General features: G+C 40.4%; 1 protein-coding gene across 1 annotated transcript; it reads right to left on the bottom strand.

Annotated features, from left to right (window-relative positions):
• Positions 1-4648: 4648 nt before the first annotated feature.
• On the bottom strand, positions 4649-11934 carry lpla (lipoprotein lipase a). Its single transcript, XM_069679883.1, has 10 exons — positions 11700-11934; positions 10578-10783; positions 9929-10108; positions 9226-9337; positions 8423-8665; positions 7534-7776; positions 6748-6868; positions 6320-6502; positions 6090-6197; positions 4649-5907 (listed from the first exon to the last, which is right to left on the bottom strand). Exons 1-10 carry the CDS (start codon positions 11800-11802, stop codon positions 5856-5858), a joined length of 1551 nt encoding a protein of 516 aa, XP_069535984.1. The 5' UTR covers positions 11803-11934; the 3' UTR covers positions 4649-5855.
• Between the last annotated feature and the right edge of the window lie 710 nt (positions 11935-12644).

Below are 12644 nucleotides of genomic sequence, written 5' to 3'. Positions count from 1 at the left end.
TCAATGCCATGTTTTTTAAAACCCCAAGCATCAAAATATCTTTGTAAAAAGGTAAGTAGAACTCAAAGTTAAATTAATCTAATTTAATTTTACAGACCCCCTCCAGTGAAAATCAAGTGTTTAACCTTGTAAACATCTCCATGTGGTGTTCTTCATGTGCTACAAGACATATCAGGGACAACACAAGCAGCTCCATGGCTGGGCCTGTCTGCTTTAAACTGCAGTGTACCGAGGACAGGCTGAACAACACGCTTTCAGATTGGCAGGTTTGAGACGTCACAAACCTAAGGAGCCAATCCCGTTAATGGACGAGGTGACGCTATGTATATCATAATGACCTATGGCAACCACTTCGGTGATATGCGAGCCATTTGTAACCTTCATCATAATTTTTGCAAACTCACGACTGACTACTAACGTTATCATTACTCCTACTAATTACTACATTTCAAGCTAGCTGAGTTTCAACAAGTTGCCACTAAACCATGGCAGAGACATGTTTTGTTTTCGGCTGTTTTATTTTACGAAAGGAGAAGCTGAACATTTCAGAACCAGTTCGAATTTGCAGAGTCGGATTCTTTTCTATCCTATGATTCAGGAATTTTTAAAGAAGGAGAAAGAGGAGACACCTTGGGAGGATTTTGACAAGGTAATTAAACTTATTTTGCAGAAAAAACTTATCAGACACAATTTAATATCTCAAGCAGAGTATTTTTATATGTTTTAAAAAATGACTGGAGCTGGTCTTTAATGATAATAATAATACATTTTATTTATATAGCACTTTAAAAGGTACTCAGAGGCACTTTACATGAAAGAAAGAACAGAAGCAACAATAGCAAAGACATTAAAGACATACAATGAAAACAATCAAAAACAAGACTTACAGTTAAATAAAATATGTAACAGTTTAAAACGAAACTCACATCAAAGTCTTTACAGTCTGTTGGTTTTGCTTTGTGTTAAGTAGTAAATGTTAGCATGTTAACATGCTAATATGTCAATCATAGTAAACATTATTCCAACTTAACATCAGCACGTTAGCATTATCATTGTGAGAGTGTTAGCATGCTGACTATAGCATTTAGTTTAGGGGACAGCCTCACAGAGCTGCTAGCATAAAAATACAAATATTAGCTTAGCCTTAGACCTGTTGTTCAATCTAGGATTTAATACTTTAATTCCTCTACCTGTTTTCTCAGGCCTATACAGTATGTTCAAGTAGTTAAGGATAATGACACATTGCTGCAAATAGTTATTTAAAATGCATCATTATTTTACACTCAGTTGGACAAATCACAGACGATCTTGTTTATGATTGTCTGTCTTTTCTAAACATCCTTCTACTGTCCTTCAGTCCGCGATTTGTAGCGTCTGGCGCTCTAGTGGTCTTTTTGTCAGGACAAGTCTTAACAATCATCCAATAAAGATCCATTTTCACTTGAGCTATCTGCAAAACATTTGAGGCACAACTGAATTGTTTTCTGGATAGAGAATGTTTAATTCAGCCCACACTGTGTAATGAAAGCTCTCTCTCCATCTCGTACACACACCCACAACTTTGCTCCCACAGCAGACCAGCTGGCTTCATGAGCTGGTGTCTTCTATGAACATTTCAACATATTCCTCGAAAAACCATGACTGCATTTGTTTTCCCACAACTGCCAATCAACTCAGATCCCCTTGTCCATATCTTTGCGATGGTCGTTGTGATGAGGCGGAGCAGAGCTGAGTGGCTCAGACGCCAGACCTCTGCGGAAGCAAGATGTTGGACTCCTCAAAGGTTTTTGGCGAAAAAATTTTAAGTACTTCCAAGACTAGATTCCTACATTTACTTCTAGGAATAACACATAATCACATGTCCAGATTCACAAATATAAGTCTGAGTGTTGATCCAAAAACATCATCTTTGTTCAGAATATTGTATTTTGTGCAGCTACGTCATCCCCACAGCATTTATACTTTCAGTGTTGTGAACAAAAGTTCTTCTTGTATTATTCTCGGATAATCTGAAAACTAAGAATCTTTTGAGAAAGAATACAGAGCCAGGCTGCAGGTCAGCGACAGGTCTGTGCAGGTTACTGAACAGGTTTTAAAAGTCAGCTTTGTGGCCCCAACAACACTTTTAACCAACATCACAAAGTCATGAGGGAAAGCAGATGCTTTTAGTGTACTGTACCCTGTCTTTAAGAATAATTGTCACGGTCGCTTGTGGATCGTCTTTACTTCATTAACTTTTTTCAGAGCAAAACTGTTGTTTGATGTTTCCTTTCTTCCCACAGTCGAATCTCTTTCAGAGAAACTAATTCACAAACTCATTGAATCTGAGATACAACATATTTTTCTCAGTCAGTCTTTGGATTGGTTATGTGTTGCGTAATATGTTTTGAATTTTTAGCAAAGCTGGCTTAGTGATAACAACCAGCTGTAATCCTGTACTATTAAAACAAGTTGGACTTGGGCTTTAAGTAGTTTCAGATGTTTGCTGATCTACAATGACCTTTTTGTTTGATGGCCACAAATGATAATGCAGTTTTAAACTAGGTGGGAGAAGTAGGTAAGCTAAACATTATCAATAACAACCTACTTAAAGACACACAATGGGGATATTCGCCACTAGGGGCACTGCAGAGCAGTCTTGATGAAGGACCTCCCTATACTGTTGGTACAGGCCATAGACTGTATAAAAAGATGGACGACATGACAGCTTCCTAAGAGTGAAGCCAAAACATCTCTATCGCCCCCTGCTGACTGGCTGCAGTATAGGTCATAAAGCCCGCCTCCTCCATGTTAACAGATGGGACATGAGTCAAACTATAAAATCAAAATACATGTCAAATACATTTTTCTCAAACATGGTTTCTGTCATTATAGTTAGTTATTATAATGATGATTGACAGCTCTGTTGACAAATCCGGCTCCTGCAGCCGATCTGTTCTAGGTTAGCAGAGCGGAGGACAATCCGGAAGAGGACACATAAACAATCACTACAGTCATTGAAGTTTCCATACCTGTGCATGTCACCCTCAGACCAACACAGAGAAGCTATTCTGCTGTTAAACACGCCGGTGTGCGGGATCCTTGCTGTTTTTTCGGTAAGCTAAGTGTGTGTTTGGGTTAGCGGAAGTGGCTACGGCCGCTTCACCCGCCAGTCTCTGGCTCCAAATGACGTCACCATCGCAAGATGGCAGTGCCTATCAAGGTTGCTATTTTGGCATCACTTTCGTACAATGGGAGCAGATGGAGATGCGTCATCCATACAGTCATTGGTACAGACTAATACAATGTGTATGCGGCAGTGGCTTACAACTAAAAAGGTCAATCAAATTTAGGCTTAGAGTATAATACATAAATTATGTAAGGTTAGGGTTATGTAGTGTTGCTATGAGTACATTGCTAATAATTGTTACATCTTTAACTGATGGGAGTATTAAAAGATGCTAACTTGACTTAAAGCTTGCTACCTTTGACATAAATATGCTCAGGGTGGATTAGCTGTTCACTGGCTAATGCACAAAATGTTAGCTAGCTAGCTAGCTAACGTTCTGACAGGAATTAAGCATAACATTACAAGACAATAACCATTCATAAAATTATCAATTTCAGAAAACTTTACAAAAATTCTCACTATTGACAATGATATCACAAGAATAACACTAATTCAATTCTAGTTTTCCGCTTTTCAAGACATTTGCGTGACATTTGACAGTCACTGAGAATGCCATCCAGAGCAGTCCAGTAATAGCTGGACTGTTGGGAAAAGCCGCTGTGGGAAGGTACAGTTCCATTATTCAGTGAGGTGTTTGTATGTAATTAAACTAACATTTAGCTAGTTGCCTGCCTTTGTAAAAGTTATTTTCAAACAGTAGTAGCCTATACAGTGGTGTACTCGAGGGTGGGGCAGGGAGTGCAATGCCCTCTTGCCCTTCCAGTGAATAAATTATACATGTTGGAAAATTAGTCGGCCTCTCCCACGTGTGAGACAATGTGCCCTCATGGTATGCCTCCATAGTTAAAAATGCCCATGTTCTTGTTTTGCATCACAACTTTCTGTATGCTGGTGCCCCTTTTTTTGCCCCTGCCCCTAAAACAGCCTGAGCATGTCACTGTGCCTATATATTCATCCCCCCTCACTGTAGACAAGCTCTAGAACAAAAGGCACCACATTTTGTGTTATAGTACATATTGATAGGAACGTTTTTCTTTCATTAATTTCTGTTCATTCAGAAATACCATCCTCTACTTTGTTGAACAGCCACTATCTCATTCAAGTGTAGAGGATGAGTTTGGATTTCCTAACACACCCATTGATTTTTTGTGATGTAACAAAGTACAAATACCATGTAAGAGTTCAGGTTTATGAACTCTTCTTTTCTTCTTTTGGACAGCGCTGTATGGTTGTTTGTTTTATGCTTTTATATCAATATATAAGGAAGTACATTTAGAGCATATTTGATATTTATATTCCCAGCCTATATGAATTATAATTAGGCCTTGATGTTTAGCCATGTTCAAGGCAGTGCTTCTCATCCTTAAAATGGGAAGTGGTAACTTCATCCCGGATGCAGGTCCACAATCATTTGTCAATTTATTTATGTTATTATTATTAAAAATCAACTTGAGTAGTCAGGGGTATAGAAATATTTGAGTTATCTCTTTATTAAACAATCCTGGGCTCTTCATTAATACAGTGCGCTGCATTTCAGTGAATAAAAGTAAATGCACTGAACAGCCGGCATGGAGACCAATTTGATTGATCTTTCCAAAGCCTTGTGCATAAAATCACAAAATGCATCATTTATAAAAATACAGATGACAATGGAAGCCTGCAGAAATATATTACAGCTTAATATACAAATATATAAATGTACATTCAATAAATACAAAATGAAGTATTCTTGAGATGTATTATGGCTATCATATAGGCCAGTCCAGCACAAATTATCTGCAAGTTTTTGTCATTTTGCAATATCTGACCTTTCAAAATAAGGGCATGTTGTTGACTGAGTCAATGAGGTAAACAGTTGCAAGTGAGACACTGTTGACCCAATCATAAAATAAGGACCCAGCCTTTACTGGAACGTTATAAAAGTGGATACAACACGCAAATCCCAATCTGAGTGACCTCAACATCTGTGTGTCTGCAGGGGACAGAGAGCCTTTTAAAGTGACCAGTGACACAATAACCAAAACTCAATCAAAGAACAAGCAAGGCTTCAAGGGGTCAGTTATTAACACATAACTCATTCAAAAAAATAATAATAATACTAATTAAAAAAGTATTTACAAAGACTGCTGTTATTCTCTGTTCAGTAGACAGTAAACACTTCTTTGGTCCCTGTTGATTGTTGGCAATTAGTGGTTAGATAAAGAAGGGTCAAAATGATTTTGTACATTTAAAATAAGAAAAACAAACATAAGATGTGCCTAAATTGTGCCTTTCACTCTGAATCATTTATACATGAACAATAATCCAAGTTCACAACGGCAAACAAAACACACCACTTCAAAGTACATCGCTATAAACCGTACATATAGGCTACAAAAACATACACAATGATTACATAGATATGCAGGGAAGGCGGAAGTTTGTGAGCACATAATCACACAGAAAAACTGTAACATTTCTCAGCAGCACAATTTGCACAGAGACAGGAGAGAGCTGCTGAGCCGACTGGTTTCCAGCACTGTGGATGACGATGTGTGAAGTCATGAGGCACAGCAGGAAGAAAAATGCGTTCAGTATAAGTCCAGTCACTTGCAAAGGCTTTCCCAGTGTCTCTGTGTGCTCTCTATCTTTGGTTATGAATGTAGAGACGGGTGTTGTGCATGGTGGGCGGGTGGTGAGTGCAACTTCAAGCGTCATTCTGCCCAAAAGAACTGCCCTTCATCTTCAGCTTGTGCATCCTGTAGAGAAGAAAAGACAACAGGTGAGCTTCAGCTTCTGACGATACACAACAAGGCCCACAGAAGAGTTCTGGGACCAAATGTGGTTAGAGGAGAACATGTAATGTGGACTTACAATTCAAATGTAAATTAAATTAGATAAGATTTTGATGTGCACAAAAGGAAGCTTCTTCTGAACTTACTGTCTCCCTTTACGGCTCAGGTTGTCTTCTTTTGACTTGACGAAGACTCCATCTCCTCCTCCCCTGACAAGGTAAGCAAACTCTCCTTCCTTCGCGCTGAAGTTCACCCTGAAATCACACAGGAAAAAAAGTATTAAAAAATTAATGAAACATAAAATAAAAAAAGTAAAGTACAAAGTATTCTGGAATTTTCTAGATCACTTTCTTTATAGTGGTTACTAATAACTCACTTGGACTGGTACTCTCCAGACTTGATGCGCAGTTTGCGGAGGTGGAACTGGATGCTGCCCCAAAGGCTCGACCAGCTTATGATTGCATCTTTCTCCCAGCGCAGCTTCACAATCATCAGGTCCCCGATGTCAACGTCGGTGGTGATGAGGAAAGAGAAAGTTTCGTTGGTGCTTAAGACCGGCCTGCAGAGTAAAAGAAAGAGCAAAGGTCAAAGGTCGGCAGCTCAGATTGGAAGCAGCAAAGGCATCTGTGGCATGCGTGTGTGTGTGCGCACGCATGTGGATGAGGTAAGAAGCACGAGAGCCTGTTTAGTCTTAATTTAGTGTCAGGATAAATGGGAACACTGTTGCTGACTATGTGTTTTCTTTTCCCTGTGTATGTCTGTGTTGTAGGGTGTTAAAAAGTTGTACTATTTCAAAGTACGTACATGACGAATGGAATGTCCTCCTTCTCTCCGTGGGTCCCATACAGAGAAATCTTCATCGGCTGCTCGGTGTATCTCAGGCGGTCCTTGCTGAAGAAATAGGCCTTCACTTGATAGTGGAAAACTATGGGAGAAGAAGACACTTTAGTCACAGCTCAACATGCTCCCAACAACCTGTCTGTCATACTTAAAGTTAGTTACACACCAGAAAAGCTCTTATGTAATCATGATCTCTCTGTCTCCATGTGACTGTCACGGTGCTGCACTCAAACACAGATTTGCACTAAATCCTGTTACAGCAGTATACAACTATTTTATTACAACACACCTTTGCATCTGTAACATGAACATCCGTCACAAAGTCGACTTGCCAAACTGTAATGCTTAAATAAACGTTTCCATTGCACATGCAGCGGTGTTGCATTACCTTAGCATAGCTTGAGCAACTAAAATACCCATGACCTCTTCTCCGTGTCACCTCCTGAATACTTACTACTTGTCGTACACGTCTGCCAGCATGGTGTTAGAGCTTCAATGAAAAGTGTGGGCACTCTATTTGTATCAACTACTAATTGAAGTAATATAAATTCAAGCTCATTGCAGCCCCATTGCATATACATATAATATACCAGTAGCTGGTACCAGAGGAGTAAAGGAATGTGCATGAATTAACTCAACTCACCAATCCTCACTTAAGCTCATAAACGTATCTGGACTTTTCTACAGTAGTTAAATATGTCTTTTCACTTGCATGTCACAGAACAGATAAGATTTAAATGTGTTTTTTACCTTTGTATGGCATTATTTCACGGGTCTTCAGGTACATCGGGGCGCTGCGGGTCATGCGGACCTTGTTGATGTTGTAGCCGATCTTGTTGCAGCGGTTCTTTCTGCAGCTCAGGCACAGTCCCTTGTTGAAGGCCTCTTTGGAGATGCAGCGGTAGGCCATGCTCGGCAGCTGGGTGTTGAGCAGGGAGTCGATGAACAGGTGGATGGAGCGCTCGTGGGAGCATTTGACAAGCTGGTCCATATCTGCGGCACACACGATACAAACACAAGCTGTAAGAAAAAAACCTCTGCGCTTCTTTTAGATGACATCATCCTTGTGTGTGGATTTCATGATCTTAGCATGTCAGACTAAATGCTGATCCAGATGGCATGTTTTAGTCCTTCCTCCCTCGCTCTGTTCATACAACAGCTGAGGGAGTGAACCAGACGAACATCAAGCAGGACTTTCATCTTTACACTCAAACAGACCAGGACTGCAACACTCTGTGAATCTGTGATCTGTTATGACTGCAGGCAGACATGTTTGAATTGCAGCCCTGAAAGCTTTAATAGAGTCAGAGTGTGTGTTGACACCATGTAAACTTACACAAGCACATCTAAATGATTTACAAGAACATTGTTGTTGGACATGTTTGACTTTAATGTGGGCAGAGATGTGTATTTATGTCACACAGAGGAGGACTAAGTGGTACCAGCAAGTCTGAGCCTCTGGAGTCTTATAATAAGGGCAGAGCATGCCCACATGTAGGTGTGAATACAGGTCATCTAGTGCAGACTACACATTTCTTGAGTGCTTACAATCCCCATTTACATCTATTGAATCCTAATCCTAAGCATCACCTCAAGCTTATGCGGTAAAGAAGGGATGGAAGTCATTTGGTGTACGTACTTTGGAGGCCCTTAAGGCCTGCAGATGCAATCCCCAGCAGTGTATTCTGGATGTCGCAGCCCGGCTGGAAAGTTCCTCCGTTGGGGTAAATGTCGATGTGGCCCACGGCTCTCTGGATGCCGATGCTGCGGTCCGGGGAGCCCCTTGTGTTGGTGTGCAGGACGTCCACAAACTGGGCGTCCTCTCGGGACAGGGTGTTCTGGTTGTCTGCGTACTCGAAGGTGGGACCTGCGGGATCCAGACCTGAGAAGAAGAAGAAGGAGGGGGAGAGAGAAGGGATTTTAGACGTTGAGAATAATCAGAACAATGTGGTTCTGTGGGTTCTCATGGTGCCGTTCACCTTAAACTTCTATTATTCGAAGCAGCAAAGAGTTTACTTCATAGAGATAAATTTGTGGATTGGACCCTGTAGCTGGCACAGACATGCACATATTCAATACAGGCCTGGAGTGGAATGGCCAACGGATTATATTTCATTGGTGCACTGTGTTTTTATGATCGTCCGATAGTGCCTACATATTACATTATAGTATGGTATGTTTGAATGCATACAATTCCCTGGCTCAGAGACAGACTTTAGACATTAACAGGGTATATCAGATTTAGATCAGCAAAAAGGAGGTTATGCACTACACTAACAAAGGAAGAATTCACCATCAAGAAAACGTTTTGTCATGCTTGAACCAAGTGTTTTTAAGCATAGAACTGAGGGTGACAGCGACCCATTTTCCAGTTGAATACTTCTTTGCTCATGCTGTATATATGTATGCATGTAATGTTGGAAGATGAAGATTGATTCCCACCTGTAATCCTGCTGATTTTACGGTCAGTGAGGTCTCCGGCGATTCCAGCCACATGTGCTCCCAGACTGTATCCAAGCAGATGAATCCTGTCCCAGGGCAGCTGCAGCTCTTTCTGAAAGAAGGGAGGTGATGGGTGAGATGTGCCAGAAGAAAACATTGACATGCCTTAAATCAGTTTAAAGTGAATCCTGCAGAGCACTGCAGAGCTAGAGCACAGCAGAAATCTGTCCTAACAGAGTTTGGGGCTTAATCCAAGACATTAATTCATTTGTGTCATGTCATACTTTGCCAAAACTTTGCAAGCTTTATATCTAAACAAAGAAAAACCAATGAGAACATTAATTATGCCTTTTGCCTTGAAGTCGCTCAAACAAAGGTAGTGCTCCACTAAACACCGAGCCTCTGAAGCCACAGACACGACCATAAAACGCCTTTATAGGGCGTTTAAAATCATAACCAGTAGGCAAACATGTCCACAGCAGCGCCGCTGGGTTACAAACATGACATCACCGGCAACAAATTTGTCACAGACTCAGCGGCTGCTCTGCTTTCTTTGCTGGCAGATTTACATAGAATGTGGTGATAATTTGGTCGTTGAAACAGCAGGAAGCCAAATGCACTTGTTAGAGGATGTGGCAAATGTGATGCAGCTGTTATCCAGCTGTCAATCGGCTTGGATGCAGTTCAGTTAAAAAACACTCACTTGTAACCAGGTCACGAACTTGGCGATGTCCCGGCCCACCAGTTTGGTGTAGGCGGCAGAGGTGGGGTAGTGCTGGCTGGCGCGGACCAGCCAGTCCACCACGATCACGTTGGCACTGGGCTCCCGTTCGTACAGAGCCGACACCAGCTTGGGCACCCAGCTCTCGAACATCCCCGTTACCTATAGTTACACACACACACACACACACACACGGTCACGCACATTTGTGAGGTCAGTTGGAGTATGGCGTGATTTATTCCAGCCTTAGCCCTCGGTCTGTGTCCTGGAGAGAAGCCAGGGGTGAAATCTTGTGGCATGAATGGCTCTAAATCACATTATAGGAGGAGATGCATGAACAGTTTGCAGTATGGAAAGTGGAGTTATTACTCCATTCATGTCATTAGACTGTGTGGATGCTTGACAGTTTGGAGTTATGATCAGTTTGTTGGTTCTAAGCCCAAAACCTGCTGTATGTGCAATGTTAAAAGCATTGTTTTAACTGGTATTAATAGTATAATTTCCATATCACAGAGCCAGGGAAGCAGGTAAAGAACACAAAGTCAAATAAGGCAACAAAAGATAGACCAATAGAGGAGATTTAACAGTGATTTTCCATAGTAATGACAGTTTTACATTCAGTGTGACATACCGTCCAGCCATGTATCACAATGAAGGTCATTGTTGTTGAGTTGAATTCACACTCCTCGATGGTCTCTGGCTGACCGGCCACAATGTAGCACATATCATCATCAGGGATGTCGGCAGAGCGCAGGGAGAACTTGGACTGGATGTCAGTGTAGTCTGAGATCCATTCAGCGGTGGTGGGCAGCGGAGTAGCAGTGACTGTGCTGTTAACTGATATGACGCACAACAACAGGAGATTATTATGTTGTGCAAGACATTTAGAGGTTTGCATTCACAGTCACTGATTTTGCCTTTGAAAAAGTTACATTTATAACAGTATTATAAGACTTTCCAGCTCTGTGCATCCACACAACAACCAAACAGGATTTGAAAACCTGTTTTATAAAGATATGCTTGCAGGAGAGAAAGACAGACTACAAACTTTTATTGAGAGATTTTGGAGCCTAGCTCTGTTTCTCTATAATTTCAAGTGACCTCTTATTTCTCCAGAGTGACTCAGTCAACCAGTCGGAGTATAAAGCATGGCAATGTCGCCCCCTTTTGTCTGCACAAGATTTCTGCTATCTTAAATTGAATGAATCCACAAAATATGAATTGCATTGGAAAAGTAAAGCGTTTAATTTCTGTAAAATAGACAAAAACTCAATTAAAAAAGTATATCTAAACTACTTCTTTGCATTAGGTGAGCCAATTCTGGAAGGGTTGGTACCTAAATAGTCTAATAAATCTGAATGGATGTAGTTTTTAAAAATAAGGTAACGTCTTTCTGATTAAATAAATGCAAGTAGTTATTATATTAAATGTCAGGTTTATGAGACTTTATTTGATATTTAAAAACACCCTGTTTTTCCTCGTTAGTGTGTCCCTCTCTTCAGACAAAAGGCCTGTAGCAGCAGCTTTTCTTCATGCACACATGGACATGAATGGTATGAAATGGGATGCAGACCTGCAGACCTGCAGTCTGAAAGCGCTTCCCGGGGTTACTCCCGGTCAGAGCGTAACAGCATGCATTAATTAACCTGCTCCCTGCTTATGTTAACTTCATTAGAGCTGCGGATGAATCATGACGATAAAAACCTGCCTAACAAGTTATCACAAAACAAAAACACCTCCAGGTGAATCTTACCAAACACAGCAGTGGTGTTGAGTTCAGGGTCAGAAGAAAAAGTTGCAAAGATTTTTCCCAAAATTATCCAAACCGGTAAAAAGCAGAAATTTTCTTTTCCCATATTATTGAGAAGTTTTTTTCTAAAAAATATCCTGAATAAAAAAGTTATCTGGATGTGACAACGTCGCGTTTGATATCCAATCTTCTACTTTAGAAACAGAGCACCGGTCAGAAAGCGGTCTGCTGCTGTGGTTTGGGACTAAAGTTTCTTATGGTCTGTCACAGATGCCGCACCAAGTCATCTTTATGGGTGGCTCATTTGAATATTCACACGTGATTGGCTGGAGGTAGGAGGGCGGGGTTTAAACTTTGTACCAGTTCTGAGGGGAAGTCATTCACAACCTTCATACTCACTAAAGTTGATTCACTGCAGCGGACGTAGGACTCTCTGCATGAAGCCTTATTGAAACGGTCTAACTTCTTTCAATTACAAACCACCAATTAGGTTGATAGATTTAAAAAATAATAATACATAAGTTGTGTTTGACTCATTTAAAGCTGTAGCAAAGAAAAGTGAAAACGTAAAAAAGCATTTGATTTACAGTATGTGTTTCATATGTGCCAATAATGAACAAGTTAAGGTCCTGCATCGGACATTTTTCCAAGTAAAAGTACGCAAATATTACTGAAAGTATCAAAAGCGTAACGTTATATCATAAGTAGATTAAACTACTGACGTCTTGCTGTTTTATAAGCATTTAAGCTAACTGATGTAGTTTGTAGAGGTGTTACTTTTTACTACTTTATACCCTGCTCTGTAGTTACTCTTTAAAGTGTTTTCCATGTAAAAACTTATTTTTTAAAGTAATTAGCTGTCAAAAAATGTATAAATGTCAAATATGTCCCTCTAACCTGTATAAAGACACAATAGGCTAAATTAAAACACTGAAGAAAACTACAAAT

Source organism: Semicossyphus pulcher, unplaced genomic scaffold, assembly GCF_022749685.1.
Source record: "Semicossyphus pulcher isolate SPU_LCO1_2020_fin unplaced genomic scaffold, fSemPul1.0.p SCAF_4, whole genome shotgun sequence".
In the NCBI taxonomy this organism is placed as follows: Eukaryota; Metazoa; Chordata; class Actinopteri; order Labriformes; family Labridae; genus Semicossyphus; species Semicossyphus pulcher.
This window is presented reverse-complemented; position numbering and strand designations above follow the sequence as displayed.